The sequence below is a fragment of the Pipistrellus hanaki genome (assembly GCF_964339955.1).
Source record: "Pipistrellus hanaki genome assembly, chromosome: 5".
In the NCBI taxonomy this organism is placed as follows: domain Eukaryota; kingdom Metazoa; phylum Chordata; class Mammalia; order Chiroptera; family Vespertilionidae; genus Pipistrellus; species Pipistrellus hanaki.
The window spans coordinates 16,093,537-16,118,285 of NC_140507.1; the positions used below are offsets into that span (position 1 = coordinate 16,093,537).

A 24,749-nucleotide genomic window follows, 5' to 3' on the forward strand; every position below is an offset into this window, starting at 1 on the left:
CAGAATCAAGACTGCACTTTCCAGGCTCCCTTTAGACTTATGCCAAAGTTCTGGCTAGGAGAGCTGAGTAAAAGTAGTCAATCCCAGGTTGAGTCCCTAAAAGGGAGCCACTTTCCCGTTCCCCTTCCTGCTAGCTGGAGAGGGTAATAGCAAACACACAACAGCAAGATAAAAAGGAGTCGGAGTTGCCATTCTAAGCCTGGCCTACTTACACTGAGGGGTCAAGTGAAAGAAAGATTTCGTCTTGTTTAATCACTGTTACTTTGGATCTCAGTTAGAGCAGCCGAATTTATGCCCTAGCTTTAGTTTCAGCCAGAGCAATGAAAATCGTCCACAGGACAGCAACACATTAAGATACACAAAGAATACTGAGAAGACTTCACCTGCCTTGTGCACTGCTAGAGCCCCACTGCTCAGAAGAGGGTTTACCAAATGCTTGTTTAATAAGAGAAGGATCTGACAGACCGATGACAGGTGAAGACTGCTGACCAGCCAGCCTCCTAAGGACTCCTTAGGCCCCTGAAATTCCTCTGCCACTTCACAGTGCAGCCCTGCCACGTTCTTCCAAGCCCCACTCCAAGTCACTCACCTTTTTTCTTCTGACCCCCTCGCTGGGAGTCCTCATCCCCATTCTTCTCCTCCCCTGATTCATCCGATTTGGTTTTTGGGCTCTCCTTACTATCGCTCCCTTCTCCTTTCTCCTGTTCCTTCATGTCCTTTTTGGGTGGCAGCTTACGGGCAGGCTGAGACTTGTGGGACTGTGGCTACAAGTAGGAATAAAAGTAATCGGGAGGTGTGGTGAGTCTGCAAGTCTCATCACTAGAAAGACAGGGCAGAAGTAGCTGGAGCATGCGATGGCAGGTTGGGCTGGATGCATTCTAAAGGTCCTGTTTTCAAGCCCGATGCTTTTATTGGGAAGTGTGGTCAAACAGGCAGGAGGTGGGAGACAACCTGTTTCTCTGGCTTCAAGTCTAAGTGAAAGAGACAATCTCTAGGACAAAGGGGCTGGGACTCACAGAAGCCAAGTTTATTTACTCCCCACAATAAATAGGACCACATCCAGGTAGTTTGTGGGATGGAGGAGATGCTGGCCCTCAGCCTATCAACACTAACCCTGCCTGCAAACTGAAGGCCAGCGGCCACCATCAGGGAAGGACCTAGACCGTCAGCCTAGAATGAAAGCCAGGGAAGGAGAGGACTGACCAGAAGTCCCTCCTCTGCTGAAACTAGAGAGAGCTATAAGCTCCCTGAGAGGCGGATACCTGGTCAATGTCCAACCACTCTCTGGCAATCCAAGTGTAGTGATGGACAACACAGGTTCTGGAATAATGCAGCACACTTCACTTCCAAGCCACACTTGGCCATCAAAGGCTAGCAATTAACCTCACTCAGCCTTAATGGTCTCATCTAGAACATGGGAATGATTAAAGCACCTACGAGTCACTCTGAGGGCTAGCTGAAATGATGAATATAGACAGCAGTTGGCAGTCACTAATACACAGCCAGGGCTTACATGATGACGCTATCTAAGTTCAATGCTGCCCAAATTGCACCAACCATTCCTCTTAAGACCTGAAGCTCTGAAAGCTTGAAAAGCCAAATGTGTAAATATAAACAAGAGTTCCATCCTACCCATCCCTTTCCTCAGACTCACCTGCACACACTTGTGGGCTATCTCTCCAGGTGTGGGCCAGTTGATTGCATCTCCAAAGTCACCAACCTGCAAGGCACATTCTATGAAGGCTCTGGGATGACCCCACCTCTGCCATTTCAACCTCTCGCCCAACACACAGCTCCATCAAGAGATCAGAGGCCAAATAAGTCTTTCCACTAGGACCATCAACCCTGGAGGCCCAGAAAGGGTTCCCCTGCTATTTAGAGAGAATCCAGAACTACCTGGCAGCTCAGAAGCACCCAGCTAGAACAGGGTGGGCCCCCCTTCCCCCCAGAAGACTCCTTGGGTTGTCTACTCCTATTCCTTACCTTGTTGCCTTTGCGCGGTTTAGGAACTGCTGCCCTCACCACCTTTGCTGGAACAGAATGTTCTGCGGGAACAAGAAGGGAGAAATTATTATGCAGAGCCTATGAAAAGGACCACTGCCAGCTCCTCACACCCATCACCATTCCCACTCCACAAGCAACCTGTAGGCTCCCAAAGGAAGACGACATGATAGAGTTAAAGGATGCATGCTCTAAAAACAATAACAATTTTATCAGCTTTTCTGAAGAAATCATGGAAAGTGAGCTCATAAGGACAATCAGCAGCCAAGACCTCAGGAACTTGACTCTTAAAAAAAAAAAAAAAAAAAAAAAATTTTTACAGAAAGGAAGGGAGAAAGATAGAAACATCAATCAGCTGCCTCCTGCACACCACCTACGGGGGATGTGCCCGCAACCAAGGTACATGCCCTTGACCAGAATCAAACCTGGGACCTCTTGAGTCTGCAGACTGACGCTCTATCCACTGAGCCCAACCAGTTAGGGCAGGAACCTGACTCTTGAAGTGGGAAGGCTCTCACAGCCCTATACTTCTTAACATTCTAGAAATCTGTGTGTGAGCAGATCAGGTCTAGTAATCACGGAGAAGGCAAGATAAAAACCCTAACTGAGCAATCAAGAAGTTAAAGCATCAGGGGCCTCTTTCTAAGACCACACACACCAAGGCCAGAACTCAGTCCTCAATGAGCTCTAGCAAAATAAAGAGTTAGCCATTCAGGAAAATTCTGTCTGCCTTCAAAGTTCCCAAGGAAAAAGTGAGACCCCATTTGACTTAATCGTTCTACCTTTAGGAATTTATCCTAATGATTCAAATTAGAAAGTGTTTATTTAGAGTCACATAAAATAAGTCCTCTAAAGTGCAAACCGCTAAAAACAACCTACAGTAGAAAACTGTCTCAATTAAAATTTAACAACTTTTATAGTCATTAGGAATATAATGATTTCTACTGCTATGAAGAGATAAATAATAGATGAGAAATGATACAATCCTATTTTGGTAAAACAAAAAATGTGCACATGAACACATACATAGTAGAAACTCTGGAAGGAATTTAAGAGTTACAGAGTTAAGCAGCATGTTTATAGTGATTTACTTTTGTTTTGGCATTCTCCAGCAGTTTCAAAAAAGACAGACATGAGTTTTTAAAAATAAAGTGTGTGTGTGTTAAGGAAGTGGATCCGATCCCTTCTACTCTACACTTGTTTTCTCAACACAGTTCTGAAGGGTTTCTAAACCCTTCCTCCTGCAGACAGACCCTTGGACTCTGCTCACCCACTTCTCTCCTATCACTCTGTCTCCATTGCTGGCCAGCCATGCCAGGGCAAGAACTGCCTCCAGTCTCTGTGCAAAGAAATTTGCAAGGTCAGTCTCAAAAGGAATGTTCTACTCCTTGATCAGACCTATGTTCCCTTAATGAGTAGAGAGCGTGCTTCCTTGGGTTTAACTGTGAAGTCACTGCATTCTTGGCTTCTAGCCATACCAGAGCCACTTGGCCCCTCAAGACACTCTACACACTTCTGATACATGAAGCCGTGAACCCCAGCCCCACTGCTAGGAGTAGAGAATCAGAAATCTCTGCCTATAGGATGGAACTCTTAGACCCAGAAAGCTCCTAACTCCACACTGATTTCCTTACTAATCTTGGGTTAATCCAGAGAAGCCTAAGACCACCGAGCACCTTGACTGTGCTGTTTCGAACCAGGACCCTGGCAGAGGCAGCTATTTCATTACAGGATCAGCTTCCTCGATTACACCTGAGCCATGGTGGTAATCCCTCCTCCTGGCCCCAATACCCCATGCATGCTACCAGGAGGAAAAACATCAAGGGCTTGCAACATCAAATTCATTAACAAGTTAAAAGAGGGAATCAAGTTTGGTGGAAGAGTTATTCCTGAAGACTTTCTGGGAAAGGGAAAGGCAAAGTTTTTCAGGTCATTGTCTGTTTCTTCTAATAAAAACTCTTTCAAAGTTGGGAAGTCAGATCCTATGATCACCCTGCCTGATATTTTGTTCGCCGAGATCACAAAGGGACATGGTAAAGTAGTGAAAGTTCAACCCCAGTTAAGGAGAGAGCCCTTCTGTCACTAAAAGACTCCACTGATTCCCTACCCCCCCAACCAATCCCAAACTAACCAGGAGAATGTGGCTAGTGTGGGCACGCATGGAATATTCTACAGTCTTGTGTGAAGTTTGTTGAAAATGCCCCATTCCTAGCTAACATCTCTCTACCCCAAAACCCATAGTGGCCTGCTCTTGTTCTGCTCCCAACTAGGATCTCAAGCTGCCTCTGCCCCAAGAAAGAACTAAGTCCCATAAGAGACCCCAAAAAAGCACACTAGGGAGAGAGAACTATTTCTGCCTTTAACCTGTTAACCGGGGAGTTCCCTTTTTAATTACACAACCTGTAATGGGCGCGTACTCTTTCACTAGGACGTGTCAGTACGTCACGCCCGGAGGACGTGATTTCATATTATTATTATTTTTTATTTATACTTGTTTAAAATAAATGATATATACATTTTCATTTATTTATATATAAAGCACAAAGGAAAATACAAAATTACAAAAAAAAAAGAGAAAAGAATACCAACAAAAAAATGGAAACATCGAATTAAAAAATTATAAATTTTACTGACTTCAATTACACATCCCTTCCAGAGTCTCCTCTCAGCCACCTACCTACCCTTCCCAGGCAAACACACGTGTCCCCAATGGGGCCTGGAATCGGAAAGGGCCCCCCAAGAAAACCAATTCTTTGCACAGGTACCAGCCCCCTCCCTCCACCTCTGAATTCTGAAAAATGCTTAGTCACCCTGACCCGGTCAGTGCTCAGGAAACACAGAAGTCACCACCCTGTGCCTCCCTAACAAACAGTTGTAAAATGTTAAGAGCAGCAAAAGGGACCCTAGTTCTAATGCCCTCTGCTTGCAGATAGGGAACTGAGGTCCCCCAAAGGAAAGGGGCTTCCCCAGGAAGAGCCAGGATGGGCGATGGAAGTCTCAACCCAAAGTCAACTCCCTTTTCCAGTGCTCACCAGAAATCCTGTGTGTCCACTGGCAGGAGAAAGGATCCCAAACCTTCCTGGTGCAACGTTAGGACATTACCCTGGTATTCCCTGGCAAACAGGGTTACTGAGGGTAGGGAGAGGTTCTCAGGAGGGATAAGTGGGGTGAGATGGGTCTTACATGGGGACTCCATTCTATAAGGGGAAGAAGCTGAAGACAAGAGGCCATCGGAGTGTCTTCATCCTTGACTAAGGGAAGTCAGGAGCTAATGAATACCTTGAAAAGGACAAAAGCTGCTTTCTGTCCCATTGGCCCAGAGTCTGCCAGGAGCCAGCACGACTCTAGTTCCAGGGGGTCCAAGGGTTTCCTGGATCCTCAGCTGGGTCTGTGTATTAGATGCAGCACACCAACATCTCCATGTGCGTGTGTTGGGGGGAGGTGGGGCACCAGCAGACTTTTGACAATCTGTATCTGCACGGCCACGTCACTCTTTTTAGCTAATATTATTGAGAGTGGTGGGAAGAGGGGAGCTGACTACCGGAAGCTAATGCAGGATGACAGGAAACAAGAGGGTAGGTGGGAGATGCGGCTGGGCAGAGGGGTTAATGAGTGAGGTGGTGGGAGCGGAGGGCAGCTTTCCAGCAAAGTGGAGTAGCTGACCAAGAACCACTGAGATTCTGCCTTTCTACACCTCAACTTTCAAGTATGTGACACCCCATTATTCAAAAACTGATTAGGAAAGTAGGACAGACAGTCCTTTAGCACACAGACTTTGTTATGTGATGCGCTTGGGTCAGAATCCCTGCATACTCTTCCCCTTGCAACTCCAGTTTCCTCTTCTGTAAAACTGGAGTCTTAATTATCTCATAGGGCCACTGTGACTGTTAAATGAGCAGTAAAAGTGCCAGCACAAAGCAAATGCTAAAAATACAACTGACTCTTAAACTCTGTGCAGTAGAAAATCCACATGACTTCTGACTTCCTCAAAACTTGTCCCATTGGTTCTAGGACCTACCCCCCGCCCCACCCCGAACCACCCACAGATAAAATTCATGGCTGCTCAAGTCCCTTATATGAAACAAGAGTAGGCCTTCCTTTTCCCAGCTGCTGGCCCCGGCTTCCCTCTGGTACCTGGGACCTGGGCTTCCCTCGCAGTCGCGGCTTCATCTGGTCTAATTAGCATATTACGCTTTTATTATTATAGATGGCATTAAATCAATGCATACAGTTGGCCCTCTGCATCTAGCAGGTCAAAATAATACAGGTATTTATTGGAAAAAATAAATAAATCCATGTCTAAGTAAACCTATGCAGTTCAAACCTGTGTTGTTCAAGGGTCAAATGTAAATGCTAATTAAAATTTAAATGCACAAAGGAAGTTTAATATTTTTAAGCCATCCCTATCCTCATCAGTAAAGAAACCATAAAATAATCAACATGAAAAGAATCAGAGCATGTATGAAAAAACTCTTGGCTCAACTCACTGATTCAGATTACAAATGAGCCCCCCTTCCCAAACCTGGCTCTTCTTCCAGATACTGCCCTCCAAACACAGACTGGGTTCCAGAGCAGATTTCCCCAGGAAAGAGGGAGGAAAGAAGGGAAATGTACCACAAACCTCCAGGGAGGCTTTGGCAGAAACCTCTGCCGTGCTAGAGAGGAAGGAAGAGTATACGGAAGGCCTAGAGTTCCCTTTCAGTTGAAATTTAGTCATTCAATTTTTTACTCAGCACAGAAGAGGAATAGAGAGCCTCAAATAGTCTCGTTTAGTCTACAAAGGGGCTAAACCCATTAACACCTGTTACAAAGCCAAATAAAAAGACAAATGTTTCCTACATTACTTTATTCCAGAAAGATCCTTAAAGCTGACCTTTTGAAATAAAAACTACTCAGAGGGGCCAGATTTAGGAAGTCTAAGGAGCAAGAACTTGGTCAACCAAGGGGAAACTAGTGAAGGTTTTTAGGGAGAGAGGTACACAGGAGAATCAAACTCATCAATCAGATTGTGGTAAGAATTGCCAAGAGGGAGAAGCTGGAACTGAAGCTGAGGGACCAAGTGTGGGTGAAAGGTGAGACAGGTCTGGGCTAAAGAGAAAGCATATAGGACTGAGAGTGGTGGCCTGAGAGGACTAGATTTCAGGCCTTACTGCCAGGGGAATGGAGAAGGCCAAAGGTTTATTTTGGGGCTGGCACCAATCTCCTGGAGAATGGCATCTGAAATGATGAGTTTACCCTGCTTGCAAAACACACACACACACACACACTTATATGTTGGGGAGCAGGTAATTTGTTAGGCTTTGCTTGAGTTCACACTCACCCACCTGCTGCCCTATCCCTGGCCATTCGGTTGACTTCCTTGGAGGGAGACCTCAGAGCCCTTGCAGATCCCAAGTGCCCCTGCTAGCATTTTCACAGCTTTCCTTTTAAGTGTTCACTGCCTGCCCCCACCGTGCGATCCTTGAAGGCAGAAACTAGGCTGCTTTCCCAGCAGTAATCCCAGTGTGTAGCTCAGGGCCTGGCAACACCATCTCACACTGGAGAAGAACAAGGGCTTTGCTTCCCAAGTGCCAATTCCTAAGGCTATGGCCTCAGCCCTCAGTCTTCAGCAGGGAGCCCTCCCCAGGCTGAAGTAGCCTAGGCCAGTGGATGGCAAACTCATTAGTCAACAGAGCCAAATATCAACAGTACAACGATTGACATTTCTTTCTTTCTTTCTTTTTTTATATATTTTATTGATTTTCAACAGAGAGTCAGAAACATCGATGAGAGAGAATCATTGATCAGCTGCCTCCTGCACAGCCCCCACTGGGATGTGCCCGCAACCAAGGTACATGCCCCCGATCAGAATCGAACCTGGGACTGAGACCAGAATCGAACCTGGGACTGAGAACCTGGGACCTTTCAGTCCGCAGCCGACTCTCTATCCACTGAGCCAACCCGGTTTCGGCTGACATTTCTTTTGAGAGCCAAATTCTTTAAACTTAAAACTTCTAACGCCATTTCTTCAAAATAGACTCGCCCAGGTCATGGTATTTTGTGGAAGAGCCACACTCAAGGGGCCAAAGAGCCACATGTGGCTCAAGAACTGCAGTTTGCCAACCAGGGTTCTAGGCAATGCTAGAGCCAGGCCCCAAACCTGCCTTAACTAAGATCACCTATCATCAATGTTGGGTCCTGGCCAGACTCCACTCATCAATTTTATCACCTGGGGATACTATCTACCACCCCCTCCCTGAGCCTCACCTTCCTCAACTGAACAAAAGGCGGTAATATTAGGTCTAGAGGTATGGGGAGAGAGATTTCTCACTAAAGCAGAGGAAATGCTAGCAACAAACGGTGGTTGTGATAACATTAACAAGTACAGATACTATGTACTGAGCACTTACCAGATGCCATGCCCTGTTCTAACATTCAGTAAGTTCCTCTAATTGGTCTCATTTTACAAACAAGGAAACCAAGGCACATGGTGCAAGGGTATTTTTTTGCCAAAATCACAGCCAGCAAGCAGTAGAACGGGATTTGAAGCCAAGCAGTCTGACTCTAAAACCTGTGCTCTTAACAGAGAGAAGGGTCCAAGTTACCTCCTCAGAGTGGCCAACAGGGCAGGCACTCAAAGACAGAGCTGCAGAGGTATCATTCTACACACTGGGAAAAACCAAGGCCCAGGAAGAGAAACCTAACGTCACAGTACAGGGCAAGTGACACTCAGGATTGAATGCTAGCAACCTGACAATCCTCTTCTCCCCTATCCAGAGAGGACCAGGGACACTCACCAAGAATACCCAGCTGAAGTCCCCACCTCTGGAACCCCTGGAGCCCTGGGAGGAAAGGAACAAAAGACTCCAGTTCATCTGACATGGAGTCTACCTCCACCCTCTGCCTGAGCTGCAGTCCAGACCCTGACTGTGGAAGGCAGTGGAACAATCAAGGGGAGGTTGAGGTGGGCAAGGAAAGGAAGTCTGGGTTACATCCTCACCCTTTTGCTCCATTCCAAACAGCCTATGCTCTAGGGCAGAGTCTGAAAAGCCAGATGTATTCTCACCTGTCACCCAGCCTGCGGGTGGGGTGGTCACAAAGAAGGAGCTCGGAGACCACAGGCCTTTCATCCCATCCCACTGACCTAAGCAGGAACATTCTACTCCAGAGCAAAAGGAATGTCGGGTTAACCCTCCTCACCTTGGTTACCAGTTCTCCCGCTGCAGTTGCCGTTGCCACCAGTCCTCAGAAGCCTCTCTCTGCCCAGCCCTCCCGCCACAAATTCCCCCCTCAGACCTGCAGATGAAACACAGGAGGGGGCTGAAGGGTGCTCTTGTGGGGAGGGATGGACAGAGAGAGGGAGAGAAACCTTCAGAAGGTCAGACCATCTTGAGGCTCCACTCAAAAGACCAGCTGAGCCAGCCCAGGACTGCAGAGTCTATGCCTCTAGGCTTGGGAGGAGGGGCAGGGCTCCAGTCACATGATGCCACACAGCTGGGCCCAGGACCAGCTCATGTCAACTATCTTTAGCCCCTGGTGACCCAAGCAGCCCGGTGTCCACACTCTCCCTGCAGCCCTCAGATGGCTGTGATCACCCTCACTGCTGGTACCAGTCCCTAAAGTCCTATCCCCACAGCTGAAATATACCAGCAGCCAGTGAAGTCCCTGGCCTCTTAAGTGCCAGCTCCCTACACCAGACTTTCCAAATGGCACGTATGGTTCTGTTTAGAAGAGTATTAACCATAGCCACTGTTTACTGGGTGCTGAATGTAACAAAAACTGGCCTAAGTTGCTTTCTATATGTCATTTCACTAAAATGCCTTAAAAGCCAAAACTGGTTTGGCTCAGTGGTAGAGTGTCGGTCTGCGGACTGGAAGGTCCCAGGTTCGATTCCGGTCAAGGGCATGTACCTTGGTTGCGGGCACATCCCCGGTAGGAGGTGTGCAAGAGGCAGCTGGTTGATGTTTCTCTCTCATCGAAGTTTCTAGCTCTCTATCCCTCTCCCCTCCTCTCTGTAAAAAAATCAATAAAATATATTTATTAAAAAAAAAATAAAATGCCTTAAAATAAAACCCACTATTATTCTACCGAAGAAAATGAAACTGAGGGAACGGACTTGCCCAAGGTCGCACAGTATATTCCATGTGACATTATTCACAGATCGCAGCAGGGTAAACCTTCCAAGGAGATCCTCCCTGACTATTCAATGTAAGTTTGGCCCTCCTAGCAAATCTAAATCAAGTTCCAATTCAGCCTATAATTTGGGGTCTTCAGAGCACTCACCATCCCAAAATAGATGCATTTGTGTATATCCTAACCCACTAATCAATTACTGAGCACATACTAGGTGCTAGCAAGGTGTCAAAGCTCTTTACATGCAATAGCTCAGTTATTTTTCACTGCAACTCTAGGAGGTGGGTGTGACAACGATTCCCAGATTATAGGTGCGGAAACTGAGGCTCAGAAAATAGGCTATCTACCTTGCTCAAGGACACCAGGCTAGCAAGTAGCAGAGCTAAGGTTAGAAACTCAGGTACAGCCTCCTGCCCCCAAACCTGGACTTGACCAGCTCGTACCATCCCTCGGTCAGAACGACTGGGAGCTCCATAGAGTAAGGATCTTTTCTACCTGCCCACTAGACCCTGGAATCCAGGACTGCAACCTGTGCATGGCAGGCCCACAGTAAATATTTACGGAATGAAGGAATTTACATAGGTATGGGTACTCAACTTCCCAGAAAATTCTCTTCTTGAAAGGAAGGTTATTTAACTCATTCCATCATGACAGAGCAGCATGGCAGCTGTAATCCTTTTAGAGCCCAGACCTATGCTCTGTCCTCAGAGCTGGAACCAGTGTGCTTCAATCCAAACATCAGGGGGCAGCTCTGGGAATAGAGGTCACACAGTCCAGCACAAGGACTACCCAGAGGTCCCAGACCATACCATAAATCACAAGGCTGGCAGATACAGCGGGGCTAGGAAGCACAGGCACCAACTCTCAAACATAGTATTGCCAAAGATTCTGCGTTTTCAAGAAAAATAGAAAAACAAAAGTAGGCATCAACGAGAAATTTCCTGCTTTCTAAATGCTGTCAATAAATTATCATTGAAAAAACCCTTCTACATACCATATTCAGTCTGTGGGCTCTCTAAGTCAGCGGTCACCAACCTTTCGGACCTCAGAGACCACCAGTGGTCCGCAGACCACTATTCTAGGAAGGCCGAAGGGACAGGCAAGTCATCAGGCGGCTGGGCTCTGACTTCAGGAACCAGTCTCTCAGGAAGGTTCCAAGGCACATGCAACCTTCTGCTGCCCTCCCAACCTCATTATTCTGATGGGGAGGCTGCTGCCCTTAAACTGCTTTCCTGCTATCCCTAGTGATCACCCACCACCTCAGGTAATGCAACCTCATTTTTTTTAAACCTATATGTAGGGCATTCTCTGCTGGAAGAGGCTTCTGGGCCCAAGAAATTACTCTGGATTATTACTTTAGGACAGGAAAACTGAGGCCCAGGAAGGATCAGGCTGTGCCCAAGGTGACCTGTGACTTTTTGTGAAGCTGACACTGAACATTGAGTTCTTGCCTCCAGATCCAGAGCTTTTCCCACAGGTAGGAAAGTCAAGTTCCCCCTCAACAAACACATTCTGTGCACCATTGCACCTATGCATAGTGCTTGGGGCAGGGGCCCAAGCAGTAGAGGAGCTGCCCCTCTCTCTGCTTTTTTGTTTTTGAAATATATTTTTATTGATTTCGGAGAGGGAGAGGGAGAGAAACATCAATGATGAGAGAGAATCACTTGATCAGCTGTCTTCTGTGCACCCCCCCTATGGGGCTCAAGCCCACTACTCAGACATGTGACCTGACCAGAAAACTAACAGTGACCTCCTGGTTCATAGGTCAACCTCTTAGCCACACCAGGGCTATGGGCTGCCCTTCTGTTTTTAAGAAAACTGACTTCTCACCCTAGCTGGTGTGGCTCAGTAGATAGAGCATCAGCCTGTGGACTGAAGAGTCCTAGTTTCGTGGGCGTGCAGGAGCTCCTCATCATTGATGTTTCCCTCTCTCTTCCTCTCTGAAGTATATATATTTTTTAAACCAATGAAAAAATACATATTTAAAAAAAAGAAAACTGACTTTCTCACGTGGAACTGGAATACATGACAGAAAAGGAGGGGTGTACTGCATGAAGTATACCTGGGGAGCAGGCCCCACATTCACCCCCAACTTGACTTCACACTTCTCCAGGGAAGGATGGATCTCAGCTCTCTGAAAGACCCGATGTAAGCAGGCCTGACTAGCCTTCTATCCAGTGTGGCAGTGGGGTACTCTCGCTAACCGTTTCTTGCTCTCTGGACTGAACAATCTCTAACAACTCCAGAAAACTCCAGAGATAGAAGGGGCTTGCCAGTGCCTGGAAGCAGATGGGGAGCTAGAGGTCTTGGGCAGAAACTAGTTCCCTAAATCCAGGTCACCCAGGCTGGCCTTGCTCTCCAGAAGCTCCGGATTCAGTGCCACATGCTTCGTCCCAAGTGGAAAGAAGTAGAGCCCTGGACATTATGGATGTGGAGACAGGAGCTGTCCCATCTGCAGACTCCCTAACTCTGCTGACAGAAGGCAGCAGGTACCATATTCCACACCCTTCCCCTTTAGCAAATGTAGAGGGGTCTCACCCCCCGCCCCAAAATGCACCTCACCACTATTTTTACAAGGCTGCTGGGCTAAGAAGCAGGAGAGAACAGTTTAACAGCATGTACTTTGAAGTCAACTCGAAGAACTTCTCAATACCAGCCACCATCAAATAAGTAACTCAGAAGGTTGGTGAGATGGTCAAATATGAGCCACTGCTCATGTAGCCTGTAAATTGATAGGCACCAACTAGGCCACACAGGATAAAGGCCAAGCAAGCAGGCTTGTGAGGAAGTGGAAAGGCACCTTACATGGAAGTTCTTAGAAGAGTCAGACTTAACCTCTGGTTTTCTAAAACTATGAAAGGGGTTCATGACAGCTGCTAGTACATAGGATTTAAGCAGCTTAAATTAAACCATAAACACAGAACTAGCATAAATGTATGACAGTATTCTTTTTGTCTCCTTTGAGGCAATATTTGAACGTGATGCTAAAAATAAATAAAAGGAGACTGTGATCATAGCAAATAACTCGGGACATCCAATTATAAATTTCAGAGAAACAGCAAGTAATTTATTAAAAATAAGTATGTTCCATGAAATATTTGGGATACCTTATTATTCAATTTATGCATCCTGTATCACCTGCTAAATCTGGCTACTATAGGGAAGAAGAGCCATTGCCCCATGACAGTGGGGTAGTAAGTAGGAGGAGCCTCAAACAGGGATGCTAGTCATGGCATAGAATCTACAGCCCTTGCTATGGGAGCTGGGCAAAAATTCCCACCTGGGTGTCTTCACTTTCTCCATTCAGAGGCCTGTGGTCAGGGCAGAGGGTACCTGTCATCTCATGCACATTTATCACTTGAACCACAACTTCAGATGAAGCCAGCTTTCTAGGCTGCACTTCTTACACAGTTAGTGGATGCATAGATTCTCATTTTAATCTTTTTCTTTTACACTTACATTCCTTTGTATTAAATATTTAATAGTTTCTTAAAAAGAGAAATAAGTGGCAGAGCCCAAGCCCCTTTGCCACTTCATCTCCCACTCAGCTAGAGTTACTGTGCAGAAGCTGATATTAAAAAAAAAAACAACTCACAAAAAACAACCCTCACTTCACAGCTGTGAAAACCCAGACTTATGAGCTGTAGACTTGCAATACCATAATTCTACAATCTAAGGACACCTGGGGGGGTGGAATTTGGGGGAGAGGAGCCTTCGTTAAAATGCAGATTCCTATCTTCCCCCAAGCTCCAGAAATCAGGTTGGGAAGAGGGGCAGAGTTAGATTATCCTGTGCAATGCTGATGCCAATTGATGTTTGACAATGAGTGAGACCACCAGGAAGGGACCCGGGTCTCCAGTCTCCCTTGCAGACAGGAATTACCAGGCCCACAAGAGCAGGAGGTAATGTGCTTCCATTACACACACACACAGAGCAGCCAGGAAGAGTGCATGAGGAGCACATCCCTTTCATTTATCTTCCAGTCCAATTCCCAGCATCAGGAACCAGTACCTGTCAAGAAGCCACAAGCTGAGTGTCTTGACAGATATGAGGTCACAAAGGATGGGTCTGGGATGGGCTCAGGGTTTAGTTTCACAACCAGCTCCAAACTATGGCAGTACCAGAGGGAGAAGAATGAAGGCTCTGAAGAGACTGTCTGCTTCCGCCTTACACCAAAGAGCCTCCAGGCCTTTTTGCTCACCCAGTGCTCTGGGGTCTGGGTCCCTTAAATAAGTATAGTTACACTTACCAAGCATTTGTCAGGCCTCATGCTATGGGCTTTTGTGCATTAGGTTTTTTAATCTTTACAAAGGCTATTCCAGTTCTAGAGGAGACTCAGAGGCTAAATGACTAGCCAAAGCTAACAAAATGTAAAGGTATCTGACCCAAGGACCAAAATCCCAGGCTACCCTAGGCCTCTCAGCTCTGCAGCAGATAAACACTAGGTTCTTTAGGTCCCCAAGGGGCTCCAGCTCAAGCCTACACTACCTACACAGACTAGCCACTGGTACCAGAACCACTTCTCTAAGCCCATCAGCTCACCTGCCAGCTGGTGAGAATCCACTTCTCTAAGCCCATCAGCTCACCTGCCACTCGGCCCAGGGGAAGAAGGGCAAGCAGAGCCAGGAATCAAAGCACTGGCTAATTAGACCAGACATCATTCCATAGGAAGCCAGGCCCGGAGGGAAGCCCAGGTGCCTGACCCTGGTGGTCAGTGCACTCCCACAGGGGGAACACTGCTCAGTAGAAGCCCCGAACTGGGCTCGGTGGCAGGAGCCTCTCCCAACTCAGGCAGCGCTAAGGATGTCCAACTACTGGCTTAAACCTGCTTCCCGCCTAAGCCATCAGTCACACAACCCCTGAGGGCTCCCAGACACTGGAGAGGGCACAGGCAGGGCTGAGGGACAGCCCCACCACACACACACACACACACAATGCATGAATTCTTCACTGGGCCTCTACTTTCAAAGATAATGCTCTAGAGCAGTGGTTCTCAACCTTTTTAATGCCTGGACCCTTTAATACAGTTCCTCATGTTGTAGTGACCTGCAACCATAAGATCATTTTCGTTGTTACTTCATAATTATAATTTTGCTACTGTTAATGAATTGTAATGTAAATATGTGTTTTCCTGTGTTGTTGCGACCCACAGGTTGAGAACTGCTGCCATAGAGCCTAAGACCATCATCGGAAAACACAGATATTTACATTACGATTCATTAACAGTAGCAAAATTAGTTATGAAGTAGCAACAAAAATGATTTTATGGTTGGGGTCATTAGAAAGGTTGAGAACCATTGCTCTAGAGCCACCTGTAACCCAAAGGCCAGGGCTCTGGCCCACACCAGGCCTAGAATTGTGCTTCCTCCAGCAGATAAGAAAGGAGAGGATAAAGGAAGTGCAGAGCTATATGCAGGACAAAGGGCGGGCAGGAAAGGGGAACAGGAGATGGAAAATAGGGGTTTTGTATATGCCCTGTCTTGTTGGGGAAGCGGGGGTAGGGGGCGGCCACACAAGGCGAGAGTTGAACAAGAGCATAAACCATCCATCTAAGTAAATTACCTTTCTTTACCCTTGATGACATGGCAAATCAGCTCATAAGGTACTTCCTCATCTAACATGACACCTAAGTCTCAAAGGAAAAAAAAAATGTTTGAGGTAGGAAGGGTGGATGTTGTCCTCTCCATATTACAGAGAGTAGAACTGAGACACGTAGGGTTTCCTGACTTGCCCCCAAAGTATCAACTTGCTTTCTGAGATCCCAGGCCTGTGCTCCTGCCAACCTATCATGAAAGTTGACTATCATGGGCAAACTTGGTTACTGAGAGGTATATGTGCCAGCCACTGGGGAAGTGATGATGAACAAGACAGTTCCTATTGACTGAGAGTATTTATATAAGGGCTTTAAGCTGAAATTCCACCTGTGTCTGGTTGATCTTGACTGCCTGGGATCAATTTGCAATATCAGCTGTGGGCAGAAAGGATGCAGCTACAAACATATTTATATTTGCAGTTTGGCAATGACTGAAAATGCTCATCATCTCAACTATTTAACCCACATGTGTACTGTGAGTACATAGAGTGGGTAAGATTGCCCAGGTTCCAGTCATGAAACTAGTAGCCAATATGAAAGCTGACATGGTGTTGGTAGGTTCATTGCTAATTTTCCCTCCAGGACCCAATCTGTCCTCATCTCAGGCAAGGTCTGTAAACTTAGGTCCAGGGTCTTCCAGAGGGATTAAGGCAAGGCCCAAGAAGAACAAGATGCAAACACAAGTGAGAATTATGGAACAGATGCCTCTGTAAAAAGAGCACTGGACTGGAAGACAGGAAAACAGTCTACTTTCCCAAGGTCAGCCTGCATCACTCAACTACACATCCAGCAGCTGAGTGGTGCAATGATTAAGGTCCAGGCTCTGCTACTTCTACATTGGTGGCCTGGGTTTCTGTAAATAGGAACGTTTCTAAACTAATGGATTGTAGAATTAAATGACTGGATCATTTAAAGTGCTTGAAAAGTGCCTCCCACATAGTAAGCACTCAATACTTGTTAGCTATTATTTCTGAAGTATATAGATGTCTCCAATATCTCATTAAGGCCACTGACAGATTTTTCCACCCCTATTACATACCTAGTTCTGGATGTCTGTTTAGTGCCCCCACCTCTCCCAAAACCATTTTGAGCAGCTCATCAGTAAGGCAGAATAGTGGGAGGGAGGGCCGGCTTCCAGAAAATTTAGAGCATTTCCCGCAACACCTTCTCCATTTGGAGAAGCCTTTTTAGGGTGGGTCAATGGCTGGCCCAGTGGGTATGGAGGGAGTGGGGTAGAAGGGGGAAGAGAGCTGAAGGCTTGTGTCTAGAGGGCCAGGAGCGACACTGGGCCTGCCCTGCCTTGGAGCTTGTTCTGCCAGGCCAAGTTCTCTTTTAGTCTATATGCCTGCAGCACTGTCACTCAAAGGGGCTCCTGTTTCTTTCTCCTTGAAGGAAAAGGGTGGAATGAAGTGAGACCTAGCATGGGCATCACGAACTCCTTGGTGCTACCTAGGAGACTTTGGCTAAGAGACAATCTCGATTTCCTATAAAATGAGAAGCAACCAGATGGCTTCCAAAGCTCCTTTGGATTCTGGCGGATCTCAGGAGCTGCCACCTCAAAGGGAAATGCCAGTGATGATTCAAGTCAGGAGGGACCAGAAAGCCTGGAATGTCAGAGAATATCCTAGAGCAGCTACAAGCCAAGCTACAGCCAGTGGGGAACTTTTGCAGCCTGGTATCCCCAAGCTGCCAATGTTCTTACAACCCTTTTCCCATGCTCAGCAAGAGGGCCTCCCACACAATGGACGAACTGCTGTGTCTACAGCTCCTGGAGAGAAAGTCCAACAGAGTTAAACATCTTTTTGAAACCTTTATGAAGCTACTACTGAGCCCTTAGTACTATTTGTCACTATGCTAAGTATCTCCCTTGCAATACCCTGATTGAAAGACTGATGCTTGCCGGAACCAGTTTGGCTCAGTGGATAGAGCATCGGCCTGTGGACTGAAGGGTCCCAGGTTCGATTCCAGTCAAGGGCATGTACCTTGGTTGCGGGCACATCCCCAGTGGCGGATGTGCAGGAGGCAGCTGGTCGATGTTTCCCTCTCATCGACGTTTCTAACTCTCTGTCCCTCTCAATTCCTCTCTGTGTAAAATCAATAAAATATTTTTTTTTAAAAAAAAGAAAAGAAAAAGAAAGACTGATGTTTATCTTCTTTTTACTCTGACTTTTTCTCTTATGCTTTAAAGGGGGAGGTGGGGAGAGAAGTGGCTCAGCCAGTTTTTAACTCTGACACTGGGCAGGTCCCTTTATCTCCAAAAGCCTATGGAGAACTTTCTCCATAAAAGGGAACCTATTACAACCCACCTCAAGGGCACTGAGATATGAAAGTGTTTTGTAAACTCTTCTGAAGTCTTGGGGGGTTATCCCAAAGGTAGTACCAACTCTTTCAACCCAAGGGATTGATGAATAAGAACATCTGGTGGACTTAGGGGCAACCCAGGACAAACCCATGTGGAGGCCTTTGCCCACCTCCACTGGTTTCTTCTTTGTACCTTGGCTACTTGCAAACCCAAGAGTAAGCTCTTGGACGGCAGCTGAATGTGATGGGAAGAGCACTGAACTGAGCATCAGGAGAGGAGTGCTTGTTTTAAACACTGCATCCCAAAATGGCAGCCTCCATTAGGAGCTTTCCCTATGTGGGCCTGCTTCCCTTTGCAAAGTGGTATGTGTGGGGGCATGGACACATGCGACATGTGAATTCTGGACTGGGCTCAGGGGTCTCGATCAACAGCCTACAAGGGGGAGTGAAGGAGCACAGTCCTCACAGCACCAGAGCTGGGTGTCTGAGCCTGCACTCCCAGGGAAGTAGCACTGGCCAGCTCCTTCATCTTTCTCAGGAAAGCACGACTTTTTTCCCCAAGGCTGCTTTAAGGTTACAAGGTAAGTGCCCTTAGAAGCCTGTGCTTCTTTCCCTCTTGTTTTTAAATCCTCACCCAAGGACATGCTTATTTAGAGAGAGGAAAGGAGAGAAGAAACATTGCTTGGTTGCTTGACATGTTTCCCAATTAGGGATTAAATACGCAATCCAGGTATGTGCCCTGACTGGGAATTGAACCAGCAACCTTTTGGTGTACAAGACGATGTTCAACCAACCAAGCCACTCTGGCTGGGCAGCACGTTTCTAAGTAGGGGAAAAAATAAATAGCTCACAAAGTATGATCCCATATTTTCAAAATATGTGTGTACATATACGTGTGTGTGTGTGTACCCACACAGTCTTTTAATGTGGCTAGTCCGAACTGAGAAGTGCTTTAAGTGTAAAAGAGTAGATTTTATAGACGTGTCACAAAGAATATGAAATCCTAGAGGCCTGGTGCACGGACAGGGTCCCTAAGCCTGGCTGGTGGTCAGGGCCGATCTGTGGGGCAATAGGGGCCACCATTCGCACCCGCCTTGGCTACCCACTCACCTGCTCCACCATCCCAATGTGATCCCCCTCTCATTGGGGCCTACAGTGCTGCGTTGCTGATGTCCACCATGTTCCACAACACCCCCTAGTGGTCAGCACACGTCTAACTCTTGGTCAGCGGAATTCCCGCTCGTGGGGACAATTTGCGTGTGATTTCACTAACAATTTTTATATCTGTTATATTTAAACTAGAGGCCCAGTGCATGAAATTCATGCACTCAGGGGGTGGGGATGGAGAGGGAGTCCCTCAGCCTGGTCTGCGCTCTCTAGCAGTCTGGGAGCCCTTGGGGGATGTCCAACTGACGGCTTGACTTAGGCCCACTCCCCGTGAGAGCCCAGCTTGTGGATGAGCAGCTCTCCCCATGTGGGAGCACACTGACCACCAGATTGCAGCTTCTGCATTGAGCATCTGCCCCCTGGTAGTCAGTGTGTGTCATAGCAAGCAATTGTTACACCATTTGGTTGATTTGCATATTAGCCTTTTATTATATAGAAAGGGTTTCACCTGTCTTTTAAAAATATGGCTACCAAAAAATTTGAAATTACACATGTGGCTTGCACTGTATTTCTATTAGGCAGCACTGGTCTAAAAGGATATAGCTGCTTCACAGTATTAATGGTAGTTGGAGGGAGAGATTATAGAGATTTGTTCTCTTTGTAAAAACATACTTGGACATCTTCTACAATGAATTGGTGTTGTTTTAATAAGTTGAAAATATTTCCCCTTCAAAAGAAGTTAAAAGGCCCAACACACAATAGTGTTTCCACCCTGCTTTGGTAACCCAGAACCACTCCCAAACCCCTCACATTGGCCTGGAGGCCACTCCTGAGAAACCACAAGATCAGTGTGGCTCTTTCCAGCAGGCTGCACAGGCCTAACAGAAGTGAAGAGGAAGGGACATTTCTGGGGGATGAGAGGCCAGGGCCCGGCTCATACCCACTCACAGTGGTCAAAGGAGCAGAGCTGGGACCTCTAGGCTGGGCCACCAGTGACCCAGAGATTCCGGCTGTCTAAAGGTTTATGTGAGACTTTTCTGGTTGGGGTTTGTATTCTTCTGTAGTCTGGGAGAATACAAAGCCAGATAACAAGTAAGGCAGGAAATCTAAAGGCAGTTTGCTATTGTCTGGAATCCCAGCTATTTACCAACTACTGTTCAGCCTTGAGCAAATTACTAAACCTCTCTGAACACCTGTTTTCTCCTCTGTAAATTGAGGATCACAACTATGGCTATATCCCATAGGGGTGTAGTGAAAATGAACCAATAAATGAATAAGGTGTGAGTGGTGGCTCAGAAGTTTGATAATTACATGAGAAGTGGAGAGTCTTGATGCAGTCTTGCCTGACTCCCTAGAACATCTGCCCTCAAGGGGCAAGCTACAAGGCAAGCTACCTCTGAGATAGATTCTAGGACACTTGGCTAAGCCAGGGACATGATAATGGCACACTAGCAATGGATGAGCAACTGTACCCAGGAGCACACAAGTTGTGAAAAACAAAGACCTGGTCAAAAGAAATGAGAGAGCGGGCTGAAATCAGAATTTGGATCCCCAAACTTTCACCTCAGGCAACTTGTGCTGACCACTCAACTCCCCCAGCTTGCCCACCCTAAAGATCTGACTTGAAATAAAAAAGCCAGCACACTTTCTGACAAGAAGTCAGGAATAGAAAACTATGGCATAAAAAGGTCAGGTGAGGCTCATTACCCACGCCCAGGTGTTCCACCATCTTTGTTCAGCTCCTGCTGGTGCCCCCATACTATTCATTCACACCCTCACTCCACCTCCATGCTAGGGCATGGAGCCTGGGACAGGCCTGGGAAAGTTGGTCTAGGCAAAGAAACACCAACTTCCCTAGCTCTGGGGCCATGAGACCGAGAACCTGGAGAATAAACTTCTGCCTGCCTCAGGCCACCCTTCTGATTAATAGGCACAGTTCCACAAACTAAGCTTCTGGACAGTTTAAGAGCCGAAGTAAGAAATAGCAACCAGAAAACTTCATCTTCAAGTGGCTTAGTCTCAGGGGGGAAAGAGCTTAAAAAAAAAAAAAAAAAAAAAAAAAAAATCAGACCCAAGTCACTATGCCATCATCCATTCCTTTCATCTCTTTCCAACGAGGTTCCCCTGCTTCCAACCTGGCCTCCTGCTGCCCCAACCCCAGTTCAATCTCAACAGAACAGAGTATTCCTGAAGAAACAAGATCATGCCACCTCTCTCACTATTTTCAGAACAGGACCCAAACTTCCTAAGCTGGCCTCCAAAAGCCTCTTGCTTTTCTGCTTTTTTGAGCCCCTCACCTCTCTCTCACACAGGCCTTTATGTTTCTTGGAGAACTCTAAACTCATTATCACCTAGAACTTAATGTCACTCTAGGCTAGAATGCTCATCACCAGGCTCCCCATCTTGGCTCACCCTTAGGGCATTATTCCCTGACACCTTGATAGAGGCTGCCCCAGTCAAGCCCACTTCCACTTCCATCCCCACACTTTTCTGTTACAATGCCTTTCTTTCACAAAGCACTTTACCACTATCAGAAACTGCCATGTAGCATTAAAGGTGGCTGCAAATAGACTCTTCTGTGGAAAGGCAGGACCCATGTCCCCTGACCTTCACTCTGCAGGATCTGTAACCTCTATCAACATCATATGGTAAAAGTGATGCTGTGCCAGTGTGCAGGCCCAGGATCTCAAGGATACTGACGGAATTTACTCATCTCTTGAAACACCCTCTGAGAGCCCTAAGCCATATGTAGTACTACTACACGAAATCACCATGCTGGGCACTGAAATCAACCTTTCAGCCATCCATGCCAAGGTACCAAACATGTGAGTGAAGCTGTGGTGGACTTTACAGATCAGGACACCACCACCTTTACCACTGCTATGTAAGAAAATAATCACTTGGCTGAGCCCTGTCCAAATGCTGACCCACAAATCAATGAATAAAATGGTTGTACTATCTTTTGGGGGGATTTGCTTGGCAGTGATAACCTAGCTGGTTTACTGTGTCTCCCCATTAGAATGTAAACTACAAAGGCAGGCTCCTTCAGTCTTGTTCCCATCAGAATGCCATGGTCTAACACTTAGTAGGTAATTTAAATAAATGTGAGATGAATGACTTTCCCTTTGGTGGCAGTCAAGTTACTTCCTTTCACACAAAGGGTAAGCTCAAGCCCTGATGGTTCTCTAGATAAGCCTGAGGTCTCTGAATTCTGTTTCTGGAGATGGGTCAACTTCCCTTCTACTGAGACAGTTAATACTTTGGCCCTGGCCTCCTCCCGACCTAGGTTCTAAACCACAGAGCCAGAGGTGGGTCTCAGCAACCACCCAACTTAACCATGTACAGGATATGTCAGAATCTTCTCAATAATATTACTGCTAAGAGATGAGCCACCACTGTCTCCACACCTCTGAGGGCACCCACAACCTTTTGGGGCAGCCCATCTTAGTCCAGCATTTTCTAGAAGCCTAGGTCAGCCTGCCCCATGCCTAGGTAGAAGAATCCCATAGCCTTGGCCAAACTCTTGGGGATGACACTCTAAAGCCAGTGCAATTGGGTGGGGAAAACAATCCCAGTTAGATGAAATTTTCCTCATCAACTGCAGTCTTGATCTCCAATTGATATATCAAACTTAATCCTAGTGGGAAAGGACCTTGAAAGGTCTGACTCAATCACCCTCATTTTCAGTGAAGAGAAAGGAAGTCTAAAAAGGTTCAGTAAATCACCCAACACATCTTAGCAAGTGAGTCAAACACCTGGGACTAGAAGGTTGGTCTCATTTTCCTGCCCAGATTCTCCACTCCTCTCCCCGCACCTCCTTTACAAGGCCCACACCAACCATTGTGTGAGGAGCAGTCTGCTTTGAAGAAGTCTCTCTCCATGACTGTGGACCCCAAAGAAAATGTAATGCTCCAGTTAGTTCCAATGCTCCAAAAGCAGGACCATGATACACAAGGCCTCTAGCCAGGGCCTTTCCCCTTTCGAGCCAAGACACAGTAATATCTGCCTTAGCTGGTCTCATACCTAACAGGGTGTCTGAGCTGGAAGGGACCTTAAAGACAGAGCCAAAACCTACTTACTAATGTTCTACCTCCAAGACCTTCACCCGTAGGGCTATATTAAGCAGGTCTACTCAAATGCTTTATTTCAGAACAGGCATTTCTACCCACCCCATGCTTTGATTCTCTGGACAAAATAACCCTCGTTCTCTCAACCGTTCCCTCCTAGAAATGTGCATGTGTCCCAGTGAGCCACCCCCTCTGTATATTCCTAATTTCCTGTCTCCCTCCCACATTACCTAGAAGTAGCACCCTGTCTCCCACACCCAACCTTGCTCTCACCATATCTAAATTCCACCCCCTTCACTCAGCTCCACTTTAGGCAAAACCCAAACCAGGCTACTCTTACCTCCATGTAATTGGTCTCTTTCCCTCATATTGCTGTTTATATACAGAAGAAAAGCAAAGAAACACAACCCAAAGTGGCAGAAAGACATCGAAGATGGACTGGGAGGGTTTCCATACAAAGCACTGAGCCCATCTCACTAACATCCTATAACCGGGGCATTCCTAAGCACCACAATGCAGGCTCCTCACTGCAGGACTGTACCCCCAAGGATTCTTCAATTGCCCTCCACTTTGGAGTTGCATTGACAGCCCAGGGCAGGGTCTACCTTCCTTCCTGGGTAGGCTCAGGACCAAACAGAGGAATCAGGCAAAGGACCCAGGAAGCCAGAGAAGTTGGCTTTAGCACCTACCTTTGTTACAAACTGAAGACCTGGGTCAAATTCAGGTCTCAAAACAAAACAAAAAAAACCCACACCATCAATACTCTTAATAGTTATCACTTTTTACTTATTTCTTGCCAGGCTCCAGCTAAGCAATCATATTCACTTAGCTCACTTTCAACAATGATCTCACTATGTGGGTAACTACATATAATTCCATTTACTGAAGCCAGAAGTTACACCACAGGCACTCAGTTGGTAAGTGACTGGGTTGACAGTTCAAAGTTCATGTTCTAGTATCCCATTCTGTCTTTTTCTCCAGAGGTGGAGTGTAAATAGAACTGGAGTGGGAGCCCAGATACTTGGGTTCAAGTCTCAGCCTTGCTTTGAACTGATTTTGAACAACTCCTATTTCCTTTCTGGGCCTTTAGTACCTAAACTGTGAGAGGTTTAGATTTAATGACATTCAGAATCCCTTTCAGCTCTATACTCCTTCTCTGAAAGGAGGGGAAGTAAACCCAACCTCCTTGAAGCCAAAGCAATAGGAACAGAGTTGACAACTGGACACAGAGCTGCAGAAGCCTAACTATCGTTTCTCGGGAAATCACTACGACAGCTGAATTCAGTTAGGGGAGGTGCTCGGATGGGAAGGAGACGGAGACCTTGTATACATTGCTACCTGTATAAGAACCTGCAGGGCCAAACTGCAGGGACTGGTAGCAGGCAGCCGAGCTATGGAGTCCTGCCACACAGGTGTCTCCCCTGGTGGAGGTGGGGACTGCCACCTGGAAGCCTGTCTCCCTGCCACTGCTTCCAGGGCCACCTCCTCTTCCTGCCTAGCCCTCTACAGCAGGCATAAGCAGACTGGAGGCTCTAAGCTCAAGCATGAGCTCAGCCTACGCCAGTTCA

At 46.8% G+C, this 24,749-nt stretch overlaps 1 protein-coding gene across 3 annotated transcripts in view; it reads right to left on the reverse strand.

Annotated features, from left to right (window-relative positions):
* Positions 1-24,749, reverse strand: part of LARP1 (La ribonucleoprotein 1, translational regulator) — a 50,275-nt gene that overhangs the window by 15,457 nt on the left and 10,069 nt on the right. For all 3 annotated transcript variants that reach the window (XM_084883142.1, XM_084883141.1, XM_084883140.1), the window contains exons 2-4: positions 1,984-2,045; positions 1,655-1,720; positions 590-764 (exon numbers count right to left, since the gene is read on the reverse strand). In XM_084883142.1, the coding sequence (XP_084739268.1) occupies positions 590-764; positions 1,655-1,720; positions 1,984-2,045 (303 nt within the window). The remainder of the gene's footprint in view (positions 1-589; positions 765-1,654; positions 1,721-1,983; positions 2,046-24,749) is intronic.